We start from the raw sequence: 24,133 nt of genomic DNA, 5'->3' as shown, positions 1-24,133 counted from the left end.
ACGTTTCGTACGCATAGATGGCCGGTGAAAGTCACGACCGCGTTCCAGCTCTTTTCCCGAGAACCTGGGATTGTTCCAAGATTGAATGTCTCGAGTCTGTGTCTCAAGGGTCTCTGCATCAGTCTTATTGGTGCTAGCAAATAGTTTGCCTGACTGAGGCTTGATACTTGATGAGTGGCTTGTGTGTTGACGCTCCGTTGCGATCGATGTGTTTGTCAAGGGACTATCGAAGCTGTGGTGGCGAGATTCGACGGATCGATCAAGATCGTGACGTGTGGCGGCGGGGTTGGTGACGGAAGTCTTTTGTGGAATCTTATCGGCCGCCGAATCCTTGGTGAAGAGCGGCTTGGAGAGGGGAATTCGAAGCTTCTTGAAGACTGTGCACTGATGCTTTTATCATCCCACGGCAAGAATGGCTGCGCATGCCCAGGTTGCCAATACGATTTCCCCAGCTGCAGCTGTATGTCGGGGTGAAACCGTTCATTCAACACCAATCCTTCAGTTGTGATCGTAGGTTAGCGCTCCTTGTTGAGTGAAGCAAACGCTGCAAGGCCATATGCTAGTGCTTTCAAAAGGCCCCCGGTTTTCTCCCAGACCCAAAAGGTCCCACACATCAACCAACTGGCAGTCGGAATCATTGCAACCATTCCAAGGTTCAAGATTGAATCGCTCCGCGTTCGATACAAAAATGCCGCTCTACAACCAATCTGCCATGCAAGCCCACGAAGACACCCTAGCCTTGCTTACCGGTCCCCCTCAGAAGACATCCCATAGATCGATGGAGAACCTCCTTAGCATATACGGCGCACTAGAGGGCTATGACCAATCGCGTGAGTCGTCTCATGCGATTCAGCGCAAAACGATCCTGGAGGAACTCTCGGAGATTCTGCATCTACGTGGTCGCTTGCAGCAGATGGGCGCCACATTCTCAGACAATGGAGAGATACTGACCTACGGAAATCCATCCACGCCCGAGGATTTCGATGCCATGATATGTCTCGGTCCGTTGTATGATGAACAGTGGAACTCCTTTTTCAATGAGACCTACGAGCAGTCTAATGATCGAGGTCCAAATGCGCAACTATGGGCCAGTTTACGTACTTTGAAGAAGCTTCTTCGGAATGAGGGCGTAGTTTTTGGTCGACGGCATCAGCGGTATTCCTTTGGCGATTCGAGCAAAAGATTGCGAAGACTGTGCTGCGCATACGATGAATTGCGGAACGAATGGCTGATAATGCTACGAGCAAGACTTCCAGCACATGATGACGCACAACTTGCGACCCTCCTGGAGGGGGAATCATCCAGCGATGACGACTCAGGGTCCAGCGACGAGAATAGTCAAGGAACGAATGGAACGGAGATTCTTGATACGGATGCGCCTCGAGACATCATCGAGCTACCCGTGGTGCCGCATCATCGCAGTAGTCGCGTCCCTCGCGCTATCGGCTGGCGTTTCAGTGATGATTCCATATCACAGTCTCGAAAGAACGCCGCCAGAAGGGATAGTGACGATTCGAGTTCGGTACCAGGATGGAGGGATATCGAACAGGCCCACTCCCACGGGCTGCAAGATGCGCCATCTGTTTCTATAACCAGGAATTATAGCCCCAAGCGAATCAACGTCTTGCAAGAAGATTCCAGACAAGCACCAGTATCACCATCCTCCACCACGAATTTAATGCCACCCAGTATGTCGCCATTACAAGCAGAGCGCATGGCTGCTCGTACTCCTCGATCGCGGCCAATAACGCCACTGAAGAACATGAACACGCAGAGCAGTTTACATGGAGATGGGATTATTGCGAATGGAGGGGCAGATAGAGAAGTCTCTGGAGATGTGGCTAAGGCAATTCCAGCCCTGGAGACCAAGGAAAAACACGGAAAGCGTAAAACATTGGGTAGAGTACGCCGTTGGCTCCGACATCCTTTCGGTCGTAAACAGTACAGCTTGTCGCTGTGGAATTCTAGTGGCGTCAAGAAACGCACATAGCCTGCAGCGAAGCTCAAGCATACTTTCGTGCGTATGAGTGGTCGGTGGTTGTACAGATTCCGGCATCTAGGGCCGCCCCGTAAGGGACATTGTCTTGATAGAAGTCATTAAGTCGCGTGTTTGCAACGACTCGCGTCATCTATTCCCAGTGCGCCTCTTTCTCTTGCTGTGGTGAGAGACCAAAATGTATAGTGCTAGGAGCGGTAAAGTGAATCGACAAAATTGACACGCTCTTCTTGCGTGTGGTGAGCTTGGACTTGCTCTTCCATACCCGGCATCTTTCGCGTGACAGAAACATCTACAGTACATATGTCTGCCGTCAGCCCACTGACTCTGAGTTCCGGAAGGTGTTCGACGATAGTGACTCTGGCACTAGCTTTGGCTGACTTGTAGGCTATTGATGGGCCAGCTACAGATGCTCCTACAACCAACACTTTTAGTTCAGCCATATCTTCGTCAATGATTACGCAGACTGAATCGAGCTGAGAGTCAAGGTGTTACGGACTGGTAAATGGTGACTTGATGGTAGCTTGATGGCTGTGCGCTGCTAACGGAAATTGGAGTGATGCCGCAAGATGCCGCAAGATGCCGCACGATGCCGCACAATGTGTCTCGGGAGTAAGTTTTTCATGTGATGTAATAACCAACGCCACGAGCCATGCGTCATACCAGAAAGCTTTGGAGAGATAGAATTCTCCATATCGATTGATTTTTGAGTTTCTTCTGTAATGGAAGGATGCCACTTTGCCTGCATGGCTGTTGTGCCTTTCGATGGCGATGTCGGGAACGAGCAGGGGCCCGGACATCGCTCGTCATTGCTTATAAAGTCGAAGGGTCGTCAGCTGGCCCCCATATCATCGGTTGCAACGCGATCGTAAGGTTCGGAGCTTAAGAAGCACAAAGACACTGTGGGAAGGCTCCGTATGGATTGATAGCTCAAGACACGGAGTTGAGGAGCGCATCACGTCATCATGTAATTAGCGCACTGCTAGCGCCATCACCCTCTTCCTTCTGTCCGCATCACTACTGCGACCGCCGAACACCTCTCTTTTTCGCTTCCTACGATAAGAACAAGCGTCGCAGTATTATGAATGCCAACAACACATCAGTTAGCTGTTCATATTGGACTAGTCGAAGGATACATAACTTTTGTCGTGTCTTTGTGATAGCGAGAGAGCCTGCTGTCGCCTGCACACTTATCCGATCGTCCGTATCGACCATGTATCGCACATCTACCTCCAGCAGTGAAGTATGGGAAAGGGCCAATATCGGTGTGATGGATTCCTTAGTAGCATGTCTAACTTCATTCTCTAGCGGTGAAGGCTACATAATGTATCGTTGCCGTGATCACTAGTCACGAGGAACCTCGCACATCTGGATCATCCTTCGTTCGCGGACCATGGGTACGATGCGGCTCCCATTTAGATGCCAGAGCGGTCGCGAGATCATCTACCGCGGCATCCTTCTTGACATCGAGCTTCATGGCTGTAAGCCGATCGCTCACATCCTCGACGCTGGCCTGATCGGCCTTGCGGTCGTTCGAAACGGTCAACGGGACAGCTTGATCTGAAGTTGGGTTCTTCGAGGACATTCTCCAGACTGCTTGGGCGAGTACGGATCCCGATGACTTCGGTCGCTTGTGGCGAACGTACGTAGGCGAATCAGATAGCTAGGATGTGTAATGAGTTACTCAGCCTCCCCCACGACATACGACAAGGTCGTGCTCTGTCTCAAAGACTTGCTACTGTAGTCTGTTCGAGTGCGTCAGAGGTGGATCAAAAGCTTGGAAAATATTCGTCGCGGCAATGAAAGCAGACATTAGAGGGAATGATTCTGGTGCGCCCATATTATTCATTCACGCAAACTATGGTACGTGTGTAGGCGGCCCTGAAAACGCCCCTGCGCCGGTTGACGAGATCTTGTCACGAATGTAAAGCTCCTATTCCTCCACTTGATGTTCAACAAACGCTCGAACAATCAACGCCGCTTACCGCCAACCCGTCAGCCCAGGTTCATAGCAAACGCACACAATCAGCTCCATTCAGCCACTGATAGGCTCCCGCATCGTTGCGCCTGCCGTGCTTGCTCTGCAACAAGCTTGATACACTCGAAGGCCACTCTCTCCATCAACAACGATGGATACATCATCCCGGCAAAGTGCGACCATCTCCATTCGTTCAGACTCATCGTCCTTGTATAGCGAAGATGGCTGCACAACTAGCAGTATTTTCGCGGGAACGCAAACTCACAACCCATCGCCTTTGGAGTCTGGAATCGGAGGTTTGCATCATGAAGGTGCGCAAAGTTTCGAGGGAACATTAGCAGCATTCAATAGAAAGGGGCTCAAGACTCCAGATTCGGATGACGATCGTATCTTTGACCGAGATACGTCTAGCAACTACACGGCTGCATACCGCGTCGACTCTCAGCAAGAATCCGAAGAACTTGGTCGCCTAAACGAACTCGAAGCAAGACCTGTACAACACAACATCCGGCGTGACACTGCTTTGGATGAGTCTAAAACATATATGCAGCGGGTTCTAGCAGAGCATAATACTGCTAGTGCGGAGTTCTATTCAGATGAGTATCAGCGAAAGGACGAGGACAATGAGGAGCCTAGCGCTCGACTTATGGCGTCTGCTGGTCGTCGCCCCTGTGTGAGCAATGTCACTGCCGTGCCTTTACGTCACATGCGCGGTACCCTCCTGTCGACGACTTCGCTTGCTTCGACTGACTCGGGGGAGCTGGTTGAGGAGTATGCCTACCAAAGTGATCGATATCGCTACAAATCCCAGGACGTTACGTGTTGTCCAGAAGCTGCCGGGGATAGTGTCCAACCGGTAACGCCTAGGCCACGCGCGTTGACGCTTTCGGACATGCCCTCTGAGCTGTGGCTCGATCGCTCCAGTCCACCCGCATCCGATCGGTTGGCACAACAGTCTGCCACGCTTCTGGTCCTCTCCGGAGCCAGTAAAAAGTCTGATGAGCCTTTGCCTCGTGAGTTGTCTAATCAAGGGCTCAGGGGATCAACTCGTCGCTCATCGCTTGATTTACGACGTCAAGGATGGACTGACTGGCAAAACTGCGGCCTATTTTCATCGACTGGGCGACAATATGGCCTAGGTCATCATGAAGAAGGCTATGTGGCGGGACGTTATGTTACAGTCATCAAGGATGGTGCGCAACCAGAGAAGGAGAAGCAGAGAAGAAACGCGTGGAAGCGTGCGTCATGCTTCTAACGGTTGAAATTGTTGATTGGTATACGCTGTTTCTTGTTCCTGTGGTTGAACAAGATCGCTTCCAAAGATCTTTCGTGTGTAGGTTTGCGACAATAGCCGAGTCTATAGCAGATAGCAGAACCTTATCTTCTTGCTCCTGTATTGGAACTTTGTAGCGTTGATATTGTTTTGGTGTCATGTTCACAGTGACTCATGACTCATAGGTGCTGCCTACTACGCTTGCTGCAGGAAGCCGTCTTTGAGATTACACAGTGCACGTGATGACTTCTTGGCATGGCGTTTCACCTCAGTTCGGGCAGTTACAGCCGAATTTGGTATGCGCACGGGCCTAGCACCAACATCTGGCAGTAGCGACTATCCCTCACTCTTTCACACCACCTCTTCCCCAACAACAACACTACCGTGTGCGAATCGCGTTGTGCGTCACTGTCAATAATTACACAACATAATCTCACAGCAGCCGTCGCTTTCACACTACAATGGACCCGCTTGCGACTGACTATATAGCACTGAGTGCCAGACAGCGACTCGCTCCCCCCATCAAATACGACCACAGTCTAGGCAGCTCATCTAATTCTGTCGCAAATTCAACTTCCGATTTCGCTTCCAGTCGCAGAACTTCCTTCGATTCTGGCACTTCAACCTTGTGCTTCGACGCTCAGCCATCGCATACATCGCGGGATCCTAAAAGAGCAAAGCACTTCAAAATGGCAACGTATTATCATTATGACTCTGAAGGTAAAGTCACGGTCTCGGCCCCGCACCCTACTGATTGGATCTCGACAAGTGGCCCCTCAGTAGCGAACGAGTATGAACAGCGAGGTGACATTGTGGGAGCCTTCCTGGCACGCCGTGCCATGGCATACCCCGCACTAGGCGTCCCAGAAGCGCTGAATGTGTATGGTGCCTCCTATTACCCAGCCATGTCGGTCTTCGAAGGCGACGCAGACTGCGAATCATCCGACCAAAGCCATTTGTTCAGCGAAGCAGACGAAGACTCTCGCTATACAGCTAGCTCTTCGCCTAATACTGCTAACACAGTGGGCTGGGCCGGTTGGGCATTCCAGTCAGGTGTGCCGCAGCCGTATCCAAATCCGGAGGACATTCGCCACTTACACACCCTGCACAGTTTGCTCCCCTATCTTCAACCTGAGCGGAGACTCAACGCGTTTAATGGTCCAGTGGTGGATATCATTGATCAAGATACTGGATTTGCTCTCGCTTACCAGGTTCCAAAGAAGATGTTGATCCTCTTCCTTGGTCGTCAGGTGGTTAATAAGTTCATCCGCACTATACACCGCGAGGATGATGAGAACTGGAAAGGTGCGCCAACCTCCCAGGAGATGCACCTACCCCGAGGAGTTGCTAGCCAGGCCTCTGTGAAGATTCTTGTAGCGTGGATGTTCCGGGCCTGTCAGTATCACACCATGAATACGATGAAGCAGATTCGTGTCCCGACCAACACTTTCGCCGCCTGCTCTTTGGCTCGCACCATGGAGCTCTTTGAGCTTCACAAAGATGCCTTGCGAGTAGATCACTTCATCGCTGCAACCCACTTTACTCGGCCAATCTTTGCTGTTGAATTGGAAACGCTATGGAATTGTATGGGTGAAGAAAGCCGATATGTCTACGCGGCAATCAACGCAGTTAGTCAGCGACTTCGTGCATTCGATGCCGGTAGCACTGGAGAAGCGACAACGGGAATTGATGCGGATATGCTGGCCATGCTGAAGAAACACCCTGATCTTGAGGCGCGGGTGCGTGATCCGAAGCTGAATGACCAGCACCGGCCATATTTTAGCACCCAGTGGATCAAGAAGCTGGAGGATAAGACGAGCGACAACCCACACCATGACGTCGACGAGTCGAAGAAGAATTATGGCAAGTCAACCCCCCAGGGCTCTCGGGGAAAAGGACCGGCGAAAGATTCAGATGAGAAATCACAATTACTTGAGCTGGAGACTACAGCGCGCAAATTTTCCGTTTTGCGCATCGTCCCCGGAACCACAGAGCCCGCCGATAGCGACGCTGAAAAGTGTCCAGAAGCAGATCAGGCCACCAGGTAGCATCGGGGGAAGAGGTGTAGGGCAATTTGACCACGATCACAACATCATTTCCAGCGATCGAAGTTAGATTTGAGCGTCAAGCATTGTGGAAGGCGAGGTCGAAATGCCAAATGATTTACCCAACTTCTCCTGGATAACGTAGCAATATCATAAGCTTCTAGGCGTGCCGATGAATTTTTGGGCGACTGTTGCATAGCAAGGCGTTGGAGGGTTGTTGGATCGTTCTGCTTGGGAGGCAGAGGTGTCTGTCACTCATGAGTATTGGGCGTAGGATATAGCACATAGTTTGATTGACATGTACATCGAGAGTATCAAAATAGAATTATATACAAGAACAGGCTTCCTCACACCTTGACATTATCCATCGTCGATTCACATCTTGCTTGCAGAACTTCTACGTCGGCAGCACTTGAATCTAGAAGTAGCGGCCTAGAGCACGGCGGAACTTGGAAGAGCTGTTGATGCACTGAGAGTACCAGTCGTTGCTCTTCACGCAAGTGGCGGGAGCCTCGCACTCGGTAGGGCCAGTGAAGCCCTGGCCACCACACTGAGCATAGAGCTTAGCAGCTCCGGCGGTTGAGTTAGAGCCAGTGGGAGTGGCGGGAGCAGGCTCAACAGGAGCAGGGGCAGTAGGGGCAGGCTCAGCAGGGGCGGTGGTGTTATCAGCCGGCTTGCTGGACGGCGCAAGGGTGGGAGTGGAAGGCTCAACAACCTTCTCAACGACAGGGGCTGATGCAGATGCGGCACCGAGGTTTGCGGGACCAGCATTGGCCTTGACGTAGGCGGCGACCTTGCTAGCCTCCAGAACCTCAGGGACATCAATCTTACCAAGCTGAGCAATAAAGCCGGAAGAAGAACCAGCAGCCAGCTCGCCGCTGGCAGAGTCGACGCTGTTCTCGAGACAAGCACGGCCGAAGGGAGCCGAGCAGGCGTCACCACCGTTGCCAACGAAAGACGCGACAGCGGCAGCCTCCTCGGTGTTGGGCTGGTCGACAGCGACAAATGCGTTACCCTCGACGAGTGCACTGACACCATCGTAGGCATCGAAAGCGTGACCCTTCATGTTCTCAAAGAGGTTGTTGATAGCGTGGAAAGTGCTGCTGACACCCTCTTGGCCAAGCTTGGGGGCGCGACCAGATACATCGTGGAAGTAGTTCTTGTCGAGAGTGAACTTCTCAGTCTTTCCAATCATCATCATGGTCCAGTAGTGGTTGTCGTTGCAGGTAGCAGAGGTGGTGGTGACACCATCGAACTCATTGTTAGAGAGGGTGGCCTCGGAACCATCGTAGTGGCTGACGACGAACATGCGTCCGACGAGCGAGAACTTGCAGTGGTCGACCCAGATCTTAGTGTTGCCTCCCTGCATGTCGAGAGCATCACCTCCCCATACGACGCCGGGGTTGATGTTTGTGAACTCGACACCCTGGATGATGACGTTGCTGGCGTCTTTGTTGATGGAGACACCCTTGCCCTTGATCACACCCTTTCCGCCAACACCGAGGATAGACTTGTTGGATCCGATCTTAAGCGTGGTCGTGCCAGCTACGTCGTAGGTGATAGAACTGACGGGTGTCTTATCCGAAGTACCACAAGACAGGTCGCCCAAATAGTATTGTCCACCGTCGCTCTTGGCTGAGCAGGTAGTCTTGTCGCAACCAGCACCAGTCGCGGTCTGACCAGTGAAGTCGAACTCCTTGTCGAGCACGATAACGCGCTCAACGTCATCGGAAAGGTACTTTTCGAGTTCCTCGTTCGTGGCCGGGGTGACAGCGGCAGCCTCTCCTCCACCAGTCGCACCGGCACCGTACCCATAAGCTGTACCGACAACTGACTGAGCGGATGAGGTGGCAGCCGCGGCCAAAAGTGCGATGATTTCGAAACGCATGTTGTGAAGTTGGTATGCGAAGTTGTGTAGTATGTGCGAGAAGATAAAGAACGTTCACTCAGACCAGCCGAATATTCCGCTCAAGGTGTTCAACGAGAGAAAATGAGAGAATAGTCAAAAGACAGTCGGTCAAGGAACGTGTGAATGAATGAATGTGGTGTACGACAAAAACCGATATGCGAGCATCCCAGATGCTATTATAGCTCTTGCCTGCGTCGTGTTCCGCAAAATTGAAGGGAAGGGGATGCATCCTTCCCGCAACGGCCGTACTTCCAAATTCGTCATGGCATGAACCAATATCGCGGATGTTTCAATGCTAGTGCCTATCTGGCAGCGGCAGATGTTTCAAGGCTGCTGCCACGCATGCGCCAAGCCGGTCTTGTCACAACAGGGCGCTTGTCAATACCAGATCTGGCGTTCGTCACGCAGTTTTTTGGGGCGCGTGGATGCATCGGGTTGCGTCCAATGATTTGGGGGTGGAGAGGAGCGGAGACGGCAGGAGGATGAAACTCACGATAAGCCCGCAATCGGTAGGAAACGCCACACTTGTTTTTAGCGCCACCAGCCACACAAACATATTTTTTTCACAGTTGACGGCCGACTTTCCCACGCATCCACCCAGCACAACGAGAGATGAGTTTTGCGGGCAAATTTGATCATCTCAACCAACAGACGAGAAGACCATCATGATCCGCTCAGATGAACCACGAAGTCTGCCAAGCTTGACATGCGCCACACTTTGAAACGCCGGCTTCTCCAGTAATTTTGACGTCTCCACCATCCAACCAGCCAAAGCGGTCATCATCAAAGAACCAGGTTCGCCCCATAGTTCTCTTGTATTCGCGCCTAATGCCTCCCTTCTACATGGTCTTTTGGTCTGCTGGCAGGTTGTCACCTGTACCCACTTGCTTTCCCATTTCGCCTTGCTGACGTATTCTTCTCTTTGAGTTGTGTTGTTTCAGGTAGACAATCGCAATTTTGCAACCTCACAGCAGGGTGTAGCGACAAAGAAGTGGACTCTTGACATTATCATACCGCCGCGACAGCACTGCATCACTCGTAGTGCTCACGTACGATGTGGCCTGCTAAGAAATTGCCTGACCGGTCTGACTGCGTTGGTCATTTCGTGGTGTGCCACATCATTACCGTGTCACCACCTCCAGCGATACCATGCCTCACCTAAATGGAATATTCTGCCTTCAACCAGGTCGACATCTGCACTTCTCATAGCTTCTGATACACTGCAACTTCACTGTTCCCTCTCCATGTGGTTTTCTTCAGAAGGTCTGCGTGACGAAATTATTCGCAACTTACAAAGGCAGCCTGCTCACCTCGCAACACTTGCGCAACTCAGACAACTCTCGCAGCCAGAGACTCCCATACTCCACCCGAGACCTGAACCAGACAAAATGGTCCAAGACCTTGTGAACGAGCATACTCTCCGCTCGCAAAGATACTATGGTAATCAAGAGTTGCGACCGGACGTGCCAGTGTCTCCACAGCCCACTGCTGAAGATATAGCACGCCGATCACGGTGCTCCGAAATTAGATCTCACCGATGCGATGAGCTCATACGAAAGGATCCCGAGATGGGCCGATCCACAGTCACAGATATGGAAGACATCACCTCTGACTTGAAGCAGCCATTAACGGTGCAAAGGAGCCAAGCAGACCACGCGCAGCGTCCTTGGGATAAACCTGATAAGCCCGACTTTTCGCATAGCAATCGACGATCTCATGAAGGAGTCATCGGTACTAATTGGACGCGTGATGGAAGCGCTCACGAGGAGCAACGCCTAAGTGAGGACTTTGAAACTGTTGAGTATGATGATGACCTAATCGCAGACTTTGAAGAAGTTGACCGAGACTTGCCGGCAGCATTCAATGGACCTCCACCGAGATAGAAGTGGTGGACAAGTTATAGGTGGTATCATTTGGACAAAAGGTGACGGAGAAAGCGAGCTGTCGCGGCGCATATATTAATCGAAACTCATATCGGTGAAGCCACAGCTTGCAAGATAGGTATAAGGTACGTCAATCTTGATACGATGGCTTTATACGGCTTTTGGTGACATCAATTCTATATCCTAATCAATGATCTAATCACCAGGGCAACAGCACATTGCGACAGGCGTTATTCACGCACAACAATCACGTCCGTGACATCTGCCTATTTCCCCAGCAGTACGTTTCTATTCCACATATTTCATTTTGTCAACTGCCTTGGGGAATTTACCAAAAGACTGCACTCCTTTCTCATCGCAAATTTACTGATTGAACTTGTGCTCACTCCTAACTCCAGTATAGTCAACCGTATATCAAAATGGCAGATCCAAATACCACATCGAACCCGCCGCAGGGTCCAAGAAACCGCCACCCACTAGCACAGGTACGAGGCCAAGTGTTAGCACCAAGTGACCGCGCATCTGCTCTACGAGCGTCTCAAAGTCATAGAGCAGGTCATAACCTGTCGACTCAGAGTCCACAGCGAAGCAGTGACCCTCTTCGCTATGACACACAGAGTACCCCGTACTGGGATGATGCCAACGGCGCTATCCACAACATGTATAGTACACCGTCTCGGATTTCAGCACCGTCATACGCTCAAAACGCCAGTGGAGAAACACGTAGGACGAATAGTCAACAGTCAGATGTCCCGGCTCGACCTCCGCCTCAGGCTGCGTTCCATAATTCTTATCTCGACATCGCTGGCGATGGACCCTATGGATACAACCAAGCAATGTACACAGAGGCCGGCATAGCTAGAGTTGCAGCTATAGGGAAAAGGGCTAATAGGAGAGATTTCACACCGTACTTTGATGCAGCAGATGCCAGAAATGGTATGGATTTGGGCAGCCCGCGGATAGATGGTCTCCGTAACGCTCTCGCCAAGAAAGACGTGAACCAGAAACTGCGCCAGAACTCAGCAGAGGCCGGGGAAGCGGTTACTGAGAAATTGAGTGAACCGAGGGCGCCGCCTAGAGCTTCGCTTGGGAAACTGCCTTCTACTGCGCCCAAACTCCAATCGAAGGCCGAGATTCCGGCACTTCTCAAAGCACCAAGAGCGAGCGTAGCCCCTGCAAGTGGACCGACAAGCTACCAGCGGCCTGGTGCGCTGACTCCGGTTGTTGAAGCACCCTCACCTCTCAACATCTCTTCTACTAACCAGTCGAACCGCCCCTCTAAACACAGACGTACGTCGACCCTGGACCGTATACTCGACATTCGTGCCGAAGAACAAGCAAAAGCCCTCACGCAGCTCGAAGGCGAGCTCTACAAGTCCAGCGATATCAAGCAAGACGAGCAGCAGACGCCAAATCCATCCTCCCATCGTGTAGGCAATGTCGAAAGCCGACGCATCGCTCACCCCACTCTGCGTAAAGACAAGCAACAAGGCTCCAACTACAACACCTCGCCAGATTCCTCAGAGAACCAGAACGGCTCACACATCCGCACGATTTCTGATTCGGTTGCACCAGATAAGAGAGTCAGCGCGAGTAGTAGTGTATACAGCAACGACGAAAACAGGCAAGAAGACGAGATCGTCAGGTTGTCAAAAGCCATAGTGGGACTACGAGCATTCCAAGATCTACCTTCTTCATCGTTGAATAAGGCTGCGTTACAGAGGAAGAGCGCTGTACCCGATGGTCTGGATATGAGTAAGATAGGAGTGGGGAAGCGGGAATCGAATGACGGAAACGAAGCGCAACAGGCAAATCGAGAGAAGCGCTTGATAGAAGCGCAGGCGGAACTATTGGAGTACTTTAATGTCCCTCTTGAGGCTACTGGGCCGGGAAAGGCGGACGCGCAAACAAGCTCATCTCAGGAGTCTTGTGTGACGGCGTCATCGGGAGATTATGAGAAGATTGGGTCGCAAGAGACGCTTGAGCAGGAGGAGAATGGCGTGAAGAGGCGGTGGTACAAGGGCTTTCGGAGGGTGTGAGTGGAAGATCGCAGGTTAGTAATGACCTGAACGGTGGACATATCAGTTCCCTCCGAGTCGAAAAGTGAGCCTGATAGTTTATGAATTCATGTATTGTATTTACTAACAATGCAAACAATGCCGAAAGGATTCAAGGCGGGTGTGTATCGATATCAGTGCATGACTGCGCTTCCTTGTTAGCACCTCATAAGACTGTTCAGCCGGCTTTTCAGCAGTCTTGACGAGGTGAACCACTAAGACTATCACATATGCGTATATACACTACTCTTCCACCTTGGTAGAGACATCAACGTCTGCCTCCTTAACCTCTTCTCAAGACTGCATAACCAAGCTTCTTTCTTAAGTTTTAGTTCTGCATCTTCGTCGAGACGTGTCTTGAGCTCATGAAACATAGTCCTATAGCCTACGTGTCATTGTTAGCGTAATGTCTCGAGAAATAACGCTGCCAATACATACAGTTCTTCATGTGCTCTATAGCAAGCACGACGCCTTCTCTCCCCTTGATCGTTTCATCAAGCGTCAAAGCTACCGCGATGTATCTAACTGGCTTGTCTCAAAAGTGATCCTGTGATCGTCTACGACGCGGTAACAACTTCTTACGTCGGAGGTGATACGATGCTGTACTGAACTTGGAGAAAACTTCCGATGGGTACTTCATTCTTTCCTTAAAGAGGCATGAATCAAACTCGAAACAGTCCTGTCCTTTGGGGAGGGGAATCTTGGCGAGATGCAGTAACTGTGTGGCAAGTGTTGCCGAGTCATTGCGGAATATGACCCTCTTGTAGACATAATTCTGGTTGGACGGATCCGTGCTTGAACTCCTCCCATCTATAATGCCCCGGACGAGGGTATGTATGGCTTTGTTAGGCTGTATGCCTTCACGGCCTAGAGGGATGTTAAGGAAGAGGATGCACTCTCTCATAAGAAGGTCTGACCTCAGTTCGATGAGCTTCGCAGCGTTCTCACTGATATCTTCGAGATACGTTCCGCGATCTTCTGGAGTTGCGGGGCCCTCGCTGGGCAGAGCTCTTTCAAGCTGGTCCCAATTCAACTTCTCCAGCGGTACTCCATCCAGTGTAGTCTTCTCTTCTATTCGCTCAAGAGCGTGAGACAGCTCTGCGAGGAACGCGTGATAGATCTCGCGCTTGCTCCCACTGCTCCCACAGCTTCTAGCTGGTGCCGGTGGAGATGATGACAAGAAGTCGATGGATTCCTCGCGGAACAAATGGTCCATGGCAGTCACCAAGAATAAGCGGGAGAAAGGTCGGGTGAGATAATTTGTGGTGGATGTGTCGCTCTGGCTCGATGCCCAAGCGGAAACAACGAGTCTGGCCCGCTCGGACGGGCTGAGAGCTGCTTGTGGTCTTTCGCTCATTGTAGTCCTAAGTTTTCCAATAGTCTACTTGGCAGTATGTTGAATATCAAGGTTGAGGAAAAGATGGAGGCAGGCAAGAGGATAAAGTATCTAGAAATCGTGGCCCGGGTCTATCTGCTGGTAGCGAATGATCAATAAGCGGGGCAGGAACGATAAGAACCATGGTTGAAGGTTAGATCAACAATACGATCTGTCAGAGTCGCAATCACATCTAAAGGGTAAGGCAACGTATGGCCATGGCTACATGTTGTCGGTCGGGTTAACGTCTGAGAGGACAAGCTTCTCTGGAAAGGATTGGGGCCGTGACCTGTTTCGCCAGCATGAGAACGATCACCCAGTTCCCCAGCTCATCGATGTCATACTCACCCTTTGAAACTGCGCGCGCGAGGTATCATGTTTCTAAAACTCTTGCTTCTTGAGTTTAGACGGCAGAATCACCGACAACCAGACGAAAGCCTGCTGCGAAACAACACCAACGCTGTCCAACCGAACCGTAAACTGGATCACATAGCGAATGGCCGTTGTGCTACAGCCTCCAGAGTCAGGGGCATAGTGTCTATGAGAATGGCGGACGGAGTGGGAGGTTGAGGCGCGCTGGTGAAGGCCGAGGTCAATCTCCGCCTGGCCTGTGCTCCTTTCCCCGCAAAGCAACTCTCCAAGCACAGCAACTCCACGACTGAGATCAAGCGAGTCATCAAGATGCGCGTCCCGAAGCTGACCCTTATATCGCAAGCTTCTAGCTTTCCCCGTGCCGTCAAGAAGTTTCCAAACCGCTGACACAGCACCGGGCCATCAACAGCAGCCTCCGCCGACCGTATCCTTGGAAAGAAACTACGCCATGTCGCTGTCGCAAACGATGAACTTCTCGATCCCCGATGATTTGAAGCAATATCTCGCCGATCTCGACAAGTTTATCGACGAGAAGATCACACCTCTTCAGCACAAAGACGACAACAACCGCTTCTTCGACCACCGCCGCGAACACGCTCGAACCGATTGGGACAACGGAGGTCTCCCACGCAAGGAGTGGGAAGAGCTATTGGCTGAGTCAAGGAGGCTGGCTGATGAAGCTGGCTTCTACAGGCTTTCGCTGCCGAAGCAATACGGCGGACAAAACAGTGCCGATGGGCGAGGAAGCAACCTCTGGATGGCCGTCATCCGAGAGCATCTCGCGGCAAAGGGACTGGGTCTGTTCAACGATTTGCAGACAGAGCACTCGATGGTCGGAAACTTTCCTGATGTCATCATGCTCATGAACTTTGGTAATGAGCAGCAGAAGAAGGAGTTTATACCGCTCCGGCTGGAGGGCAAATTCAGGATGACGTTCGGCTTGACGGAGCCAGGCCATGGCTCAGACGCGACACACATGGCGACGAAGGGGCGACCGGAGACGAGAAAAGGTGTGAAGGGATGGTTGCTGAACGGCTATAAACGGTGGCAGACTGGTATGCACCACGCTACACATTGTTTGATCTTTGCGCGGACTTCAGGGAAGGATGGCGAGACAAAGGGCATTTCGTGTTTCGTGGTGCCGGCCGACACACCAGGATTAAAGGCAGAGTCGTATGAATGGTATGTGATCCGTCTTACAGCACCGGAATCGCTTGCTAATGACACGCAGGACACTCAACATGCCCACCGATCACGCGACCGTTTCCATCAAGGACGTCTGGGTACCCGAAACCGCCGCGTTAGGCCCCATCCACAATGGCCTTGGCGTCGCGCAAGCCTTTGTCCACGAGAACCGCATCCGGCAAGCCGCCTCGTCGCTCGGTGCAGCCGTATACTGTGTCCAGCAATCCGTCGAATACGCCAACGAACGCGCGCCCTTTGGTACCCCCCTCTCGCACAATCAGGGCATACAATTCCCGCTTGTAGAACTCGCGACCCAATGCGAGATGCTGCGACAATTGATACGGAAGACTGCGCTGGAGATGGACTCTATGCCACACGATGAGATTGAGAGGAGGATTGGCGATAAGGTGTCCATGTGTAACTACTACGCCAACAGGCTGTGCACGGAGGCGGCAGACCGGGCGATCCAGGTCCATGGCGGCAACGGATACTCACGGCACTATCCGTTCGAGCACATCTGGAGACATCACCGCCGATACAGGATCACTGAGGGCAGTGAAGAGATCCAGATGCGGAAGATCGCGGCGTATCTGTTCGGTTTTGGTGGGAGGAAGAGCCTGGTAGATGCTACGAAGGCTGAGTCGAAGTTGTAGACCTCTTTATGACATATGGCTTTAGTCGCAGTAAACTACGAAGCCACTTGTTGAAGCCAGGCATCGCGTCTTTTTCTGTGATGACAGGTAGTAACACCACGATCAGTAGAAACCACACGAACAATGCTGCCACCCACAGAAGGGTCGATCGAAGTGTGACACTCTTTGGCGGTAACGGCAATGGTTTTGACAGCGGTTCAATTTTGGAAGCAGCCGCTCCTACAAACGGCGGGACAGGCGGAAGTGGTTTTGAGTGATTTTGTAAATCCAATCGTCTGGGTGCGACGCGTCTTGACGGTGCCTTTGACATGTTTCCAGTCTTGAAGGTCTTTGGTGGCACGGGCGGTCCCTCATCTTGTGCATGTGGTCTTCGATTGCGTAGCTGTTGATCGCTCAGTTCGATTCCAGACATGGGTAGCTTCGAGAGGGATTGAAGATTTTCGGGGGAGTGAAGCAGTGGTTTTAGATCGGTCCTGAGAGGGTTCACAGATGGACATTGGAGGGGAAGGAGCCAAAATAGGCTAACCGGAATATGGACTAGTGCATGATGAACCAGAATGCGAGCTACGTTGTCTTCCATCTCCTTCAATCATCAACTCATCTTTCACCAAACAAGAATGTTCGCTGAGTGAAGCACCAAACTATGTCGTGCGCTTCCATTTAAGTTCCAAAGCCCGCCGCGCATTGAACCGATCACGCATCTTTGGACGCCAATACTTGGTAAAATCAGGACGCTATACAGGCAGACGACATGGAATCAAGATCGATCTGGAATATCTATATAATCGACGTACATTCTCACAATGAAGCCATCTTCGTCTCATAACCATAGCATGGGTGACCGTAGACAAGGAGTTTATACTCTAGCTCTCACGTCATCCAATGGTTCCGAAGTCTGATGCTGGCATGAAGCGACGCGCTGAACGCTCGGTACTACGAATTGTCGTCGGTGGCCAGCTCGTTCACCAGTACGTGCTTCTTCCGCCCGATCGCATGTCTCGTCATCTTCTCCGCGCAGCTCTGTGTCACTGCCGCTGCGAAAACCAAACCCAGGGTCGTTTTCCGGCTTAGTCACAATATCAGGCGCAACAACCGGACTTCCCATCGAATGCGGAGGCTCACAGAGCGGTGCATGGCTCGAAGGCATATAGTCTTCGGGTCACTTTCTCGGGCCGCTTCTACTTTCACCATTATCCACAGTATCGACACTCGTCGGAGTGCAGAATCCCGCATCTTCACTTGAACCAGTAGAAGCCGTCGGTGCACCACTCCTGTTGGCGAAGTAGTCGGCCACATCCTCGGCAACCGCTGCAACAGAACAAAGCGGTAAGTATACATGCGCTTCATATGCCGCCGGGTTAGGAGAAGGCATCTGCCTCCGCTTGTGCATCGAGAAATAGTCGCCAGTCGATGCCGATTTACCATCACTCCGGGTGCGGTGCGGTTCCTCGACGGGTGTGGATGTGTGCATAGCTATAAACCCATGGGAAGTTTTAGGTGTGCAATCAGATCATTTCGAAGGACTAGATGTGTACTCGCGCTGCAGCGTAGGTCGATCTAATCTTGGGAGCGAGATGTATAGTGGTGAGTTCTTTATTGGAGACGACGATGTTGATGCCTCTGACATGTTCGCTTATAGGTGTATTTTGAGGGTGAGGAAGACTAGCAGAGATAATCAGGGCCTTTGTACGACCTTTGGTGTTGATGAACATGTCGAAGTGACATTTCCACTTCACCATGCGCCTAGCATTCAAGGCTACGTGGCATCCTTGTCGGCGTTGTGATAGATGCCGTGCCGCTTCAAGAACCGCGTGATATTCAAGGCTGCCACATATACACTTTCTAGATCTGTCAATGTGTGTACTATTCACTACTGCTTGTTTGCACTCTTAACGCATTTCGCGGTTTTGGGTTCCCTGACTCCGCGCTTCACTCCCCTGAACTCTATTCCCAACCACGCTCACGTGTGTCATCATTTCACTTCCACAACACCCACTGCAAAGAGTGTCCCTTACAGTATCAAGTTACGCCTTTCTAAAATGTTCCCGAACGACCAGAGCACGACTTCACACCAGCGTCGTCCAATTCAACCATGACCGATTCCGATCAATCACTGCCGAAAGCACCTCCAGGTATTGACCCAGACGTCCAGGCAAGAATTGGCGCGCTCCTCGCACAAAATCCGACAACGATTACTGCTAGAAAGGTTCTTCGGGGGAGAAGGAACAATGGCGGTGTTTCATGTCTTGACGCCACAACCACGCCAAAGGATATTCTTGATGGACCTGCCTGCCATTCCACGCGGTTACCAACCAACGAACCGGATCTAAACATGTTCCAATCAGGAGATAAGACAGAGAAAGATCACGACGAATGTACATGGCATGATTGCGAAGCTGGAGATCCACCGCCACTCTCACCTCAAGAAGATGTTCTACACCCCCCCGACACATCGGAAGTCAGCCGAAGCAAAGGACCACCGAACCGAGTGACTACAGATATCTTTCCACCTACGCACGCTGTTCCTGCTCCGTCGCTACCGTCCCCTTCCCCTTCATCGGGACCACTCAATGTTATCAAGCGGGCCGTATCGTACATCGGCAACTACTGGTGTAGCTGGCCCGAGATTATCGAGTATTCCGACGCAGAAATCGCAAGGAAGACTGAAGTTTGTATCGAGGCCCAAGAATGGTTCGCGTCGCATCTGCCGAATCGCGATTTCATTATCAAGGTTGTAGCCATCGTTAGAGACATCAGTCCGGCTAGTGCAAGACCAGGAGAGTATGAAGTTGTAGAAAGACCTGTAGAGATTCTAGCGAAGCACAAGCGCGTGAGAGAGATCAAGAGAAGCTTCGGATCCTATGATGCTGAGGACTTTTATAGAAGGGATATTAGTGTTGCTTTGGCCAGGCTGAATAGATAAGGTGTGTGGGGCCATCGAGTGGATGCCATACAATGGTATCGAGCACTGCAACGAACCATGGGAGAGAAACCGCTCACGATCTCCACAACCAGTTCCTTTTCATTTCTCAAAGAAATTCGGGTCATAGAAGTCATTAGCTAATAGCTTCAGCACGGAAGCTTCAAGGAATATCTTTCTTACTTTCTCCTTCTCCTTCTCTTCACATCTACACGTCTCTTGTTGCACACTGCAACAACTCCCAAAACCCACACGAGAAAATCCCATCTCTTCTCAACGCACACAACCGTCGCGAAAACTATCACACATACACAATCGTACGCACAAGAATCTTCGTAGCCGTCTACGTGCGCAATGGCCGTCACCGTCCTTCGACTCCGAAAAAGGACCTCCAGCAAACCGCCAGACAAACCAAAAAAGTCATCGAAACGCAGCAGCAACGAAAACGGTGGCTTCCAGAAAATGTTAAGACGAAGAAAGGTTGAGGCTTGGTTACAACAAATCGAAGACCATGTGCCCAAGCCATTCGCCGGCTACTTTCCTTCTGAAGAATCCAACCTCAAAGAACAAAATATCCGCACTATCAAAGGGATGGGCGACATTGAAGGCAGATATCGCTTAGAGTTTACGGAGCATGGATTTTACGTTGAGACACGCCGCTGTGAGGGGTACGAGGCGAAGAAGACGACGATAACGACGACTTTGAGCGCACGATGGCTCGAGAATCGAGGGTACCGTGATGATGCTGGTACTTAGTGCGCGTACATATCTGGAAATGATAACACAGACTTTGGAAGTATAGTGGAGTTGGGCGTTCAACGATTTGGAAACATAGGCTGTCGAAATTTTGTAGGCGCAATGATACGGGTACCATGTGTATGCAGTGTTGGGAACACGTAAATATCTTTTAGAAGTTCAGTTGGCTTCCATTGTGTTCTAGCTGGTGTAGAAGAATCCGTCCATGTATGGCAAAGGTGTAGGATGTCACATTACATCAGGCGTTTGGCTTCCAGTCCACGGTTGCGAGTCCTTCAATGCAGAGTTGTGATTTTGCCCAAGATAGACTCCATGTAAATTCATTCCTTCGTCGTGGCGCTATCAATGGACCGCGTGTCCTGTTTGTGGTAGCGCATGGTTTGCAATGAAGCCGTTTGATGCAGTCAGGAGACCAAACGTCAACTACCTTTATCTCCGACTCGCGCTGTCAGAGAGAGTCTTGCCAAAGCGTCATTATGTCCCCGAGTCTAGGCGACTGTGCAGTTCTCGCAACCATACCTAGGTACTGCTCGAACCGCTACCCAAACCGCCATGAATTTCCACGGCTACATCGCAGACCGGTTTCTTAGCGAGATCGACTCTTTATCGCCTGAAGATCAATACCGCCTACTGTACGATCTACCAGATGGTCGCCATGTCGCACCGGAAGTCAAGCACAGAATGCGGTGCAAGGATGAAAGGGCATCAGAAACCCTGAACCACGTGCGCCGGCTCTTACCTATGCTCTTCAGTCCGAATACACTATCGCCAAAGTTGTATAAGGAGTCAAGTTTGATCGATCATGAGCGGTGGGACGAGGCTAGGGACAAGGCTCGAGCGGAGCTGCAAAGCCGGGGTGTGTAAGACTCGGTTCATAGGAACGCCAAAGCTAACTAGAATTCTAGGAGCATATCTGCCTTGCGATTACATGTTTGGTGACCGACCCCGGATGGTGATGGTGAAGTCTTTTGATAGTGTTGAGACGATTCGGCCGGCTGGTGTCAACAGGTGCGGGTCTTTGGATGTGGCTGAACGTGCAGGAGAAGACACGCCTTTATTAAGACCTGAACAGAGCCGTGGGGCTGAGAGCTGGCAATTACTTTCTGACTTCGGTAAAGCTGCGGGAAAACTATTGATGAATTTGTTGACGTGCAAATGAGCGGATGAGCGGATGCAGCGGACTTTAGCGATCTTCCAGGCATCTCCTGTTATGTCGCGAATTCATTCAATTTCATGAAGTAGCAGAGAGATCCAAGAGCAGTGTCCTTTGAAGAAGTTCATCCTGAAATGCGTAGATGCGTCCTGATGCGGGGCGACGAAACCGTAGATGACCGGGGATGCACTATGTTGATTCAGGCCCGGAGCATTGCCAACAGGTAAGCATCTGGATCGGTGGCCTCGCTGCATCTACATTCTCGGCTGATAAATGCGAAAAGCTATGTGGTGTAAAGAGGATGAAGGTGCTGCTTCTTGCAACGCAGAGGACAGTCGACCCCGCTTTTTCTCTTGGCACTCCGCGGCACCAAAACGACCGCTGTATTCATGACTTCACTCACGACATCCACCAGCGAGGCTGCAAATGCGCGACTTCTTACTGATATTGTGTCACTTATAAGTACGGAACTTCCGTCAAGAAGCAAAACTCTGCCGAACGCGCTTGGCTTAAAGGCGAGAACGACTCGTCACCGGGGTAAGCGCGATGAACCCTTCAGCCTCATCTCGTTACAGCGACGTATCCCCCACATTTCAAGAATGGAGGTGCTAGGTGGCGCGTCCGCTCGCCGGCGACGAAGCATCATAAGAGCAAGCTAAACAAATGGAAGACGGCCTCTGTCAAACGGTCTGAAAGGATATTGGCCTGTACACTAAGCCGATAATCGCCGGACAGCCTACGCATGCGCACACCGAAGCACAATCATCTACCCCGACTCCAATGTCCAGTGCGCCTGGGGCTCACGTTGGCTATACTTACAAGCAGCCAGCGGGTACCTTGCATCGACAGGAACAAGGTCACCCAAAGATGCAAGCGAGATTTCACCCTGGGATGCTGTATCCGATAGCAATCAATCACCTCAACCAAGCGACAATATACGCTTTCGCAAAACTCGACCCTCAATCTTCAGTAAGACAGGGGACTAAGAGTACATTGCGAACCACGAAAAAAGCAAGACATGCTTACTGGCGACCACTTTCTATCGGATTAGAGATGGGGCTAGTTCTTTCATGGTATTGCCTCAGTCCGAGAACCCAGGGCTGGATAGCGTGTTCCTTCTGCGCAACTGTCAGTATGCACCATCTTTTCGACACCTTTTCCATCCACGTCGGTATGATAGTTGATACTTCTAGGCATGCGGGCATTCTGAAGCAGAAGCCTACTTCAAAGAACGGGTGCCTGCGATGATGTTCCGTATGCGCAGGTGAATGGGTCATGGCTGCATTGTGGTTGGCTACTCAAATAGGAAATCACTAGGCTGAATTAGAGCTGACATCGACCTATCAAGCCTAATGGTTTCCTGTCTAGGTAACCCATCTATGATCCAACCCCTTGACCAGCGTGGATGTTCGAGTATAGCAATGTCTCGCCATGTCATCTATGCGTGCGTCTGTTTTGGAGGCTTCAGATATCAGACGTCGATCCAATCGTTGCAGAAAAAGCTTTCCAAAGTACAAGAACCCGTCGGAGCAAACGGCAAACGGCAACTCGACCTTTCAGACCTCGGATGTGGTTTGAAACAGCCACATCTACACCCACAGAAAACAAATCAGAGTCTCGGAGATAATCGACACTTCAGAATGATCGTCCAAAGTGGAGCGATTCCAGCCAAAGCCACAAGCTGACCGCTGACAAAACGACGCTCGCTGATGCACACTTGGTCAGTCATACAAACCAAAGCAGCTCGTCGCACCCGGCTAGCCTATTGCCAATCGATCATGTTACTGCGCATGACAACCTTCCGGGGCGTTTTCGACGCGGGATGTGCGACTGACCGCATCTTGTGGCTTTCCACTCCGCGCCCATGATGCAAGACCGATTTGAAGCCGCCGGGCCTCTCGGGGTGCGAACATCCGCAAGATCCGCTCACAATGCTTTTTTGCGGTTCGAGAACAGGCGCTTGAAGTTGCGGACGCAACCCAATCCTCTGCGCAAAATTTCATTGGTGGTGTTTGAAAATCTTTGTCGCCCACTGGTGTGGGTCGAGAGAGCTACCCTGTGCGTGCATCCAGTGGGGAGGTGGCTCGACTACTAAGCTTCAAGGGCTCTCATCTTATCTCAACACCCTATGACGTCGCTCAGCTCGCCAGAATTTCCTGCCAAGCGCGGACGTTCATTTCGCGTTGAAACACGAGAAAGGGTAATAATTCGCTGTGGCCGTTCCGAGGCTTCATTCAACCCGCTCTCGCGCGTAAACGCATCATGGAAGGGCCCGTGCGCCAAGACACTCTTCGTCCCGCCATCATCCGTCGCTCCGCTGGCCACGATGCTCGTCCTGCAGGGAAGAAACAGTCTCGAGGCGGGTGGAGCCAAAGTTTGAATTGACGTGTGGGGTCACGAGCTTGTCAAGATCTGTACAATGAAAACCACGTTGAGGTCTGACGGGCGACATTGGGCTGCCAGGATGCTTGAGACAGAATCCGACAGCGCACTCTGTTTGGACAGCAAACATCCAGACGCTTCGATTGCACATTCTCCAGAATCCTGAGGAATCACCGAGACACGTGCATGTTTGCTC

The 24,133-nt window shown here is 51.4% G+C and overlaps 4 protein-coding genes across 4 annotated transcripts; 3 read left to right on the top strand and 1 right to left on the bottom strand.

The window, feature by feature from the left end:
- Positions 1-5,936: 5,936 nt before the first annotated feature.
- ACET3X_005690 (uncharacterized protein) lies at positions 5,937-7,295 on the top strand (the record flags this gene model as incomplete). The annotated part of the gene is made up of 1 exon (XM_069452436.1): positions 5,937-7,295. One exon carries the CDS (start codon positions 5,937-5,939, stop codon positions 7,293-7,295), a length of 1,359 nt encoding a protein of 452 aa, XP_069306050.1.
- A 415-nt stretch (positions 7,296-7,710) lies between these two features.
- On the bottom strand, positions 7,711-9,180 carry ACET3X_005689 (uncharacterized protein; the record flags this gene model as incomplete). The annotated part of the gene is made up of 1 exon (XM_069452425.1): positions 7,711-9,180. The coding sequence occupies one exon, from the start codon at positions 9,178-9,180 to the stop codon at positions 7,711-7,713; it is 1,470 nt and encodes a 489-aa protein (XP_069306049.1).
- Positions 9,181-11,920: 2,740 nt separating this feature from the next.
- On the top strand, positions 11,921-13,123 carry ACET3X_005688 (uncharacterized protein; the record flags this gene model as incomplete). Its single annotated transcript, XM_069452414.1, has 1 exon — positions 11,921-13,123. The coding sequence occupies one exon, from the start codon at positions 11,921-11,923 to the stop codon at positions 13,121-13,123; it is 1,203 nt and encodes a 400-aa protein (XP_069306048.1).
- Positions 13,124-15,336: 2,213 nt separating this feature from the next.
- ACET3X_005687 (uncharacterized protein) lies at positions 15,337-17,239 on the top strand (the record flags this gene model as incomplete). The annotated part of the gene is made up of 2 exons (XM_069452402.1): positions 15,337-16,070; positions 16,120-17,239. The coding sequence occupies 2 exons, from the start codon at positions 15,337-15,339 to the stop codon at positions 16,724-16,726; spliced, it is 1,341 nt and encodes a 446-aa protein (XP_069306047.1). The 3' UTR covers positions 16,727-17,239.
- Positions 17,240-24,133: the final 6,894 nt, after the last annotated feature.

Source organism: Alternaria dauci, chromosome 5, assembly GCF_042100115.1.
Source record: "Alternaria dauci strain A2016 chromosome 5, whole genome shotgun sequence".
Classification (NCBI taxonomy): Eukaryota; Fungi; Ascomycota; class Dothideomycetes; order Pleosporales; family Pleosporaceae; genus Alternaria; species Alternaria dauci.
Note: the sequence above shows the minus strand (reverse complement) of the source record. Positions and strands in the feature narration are given on the sequence as shown.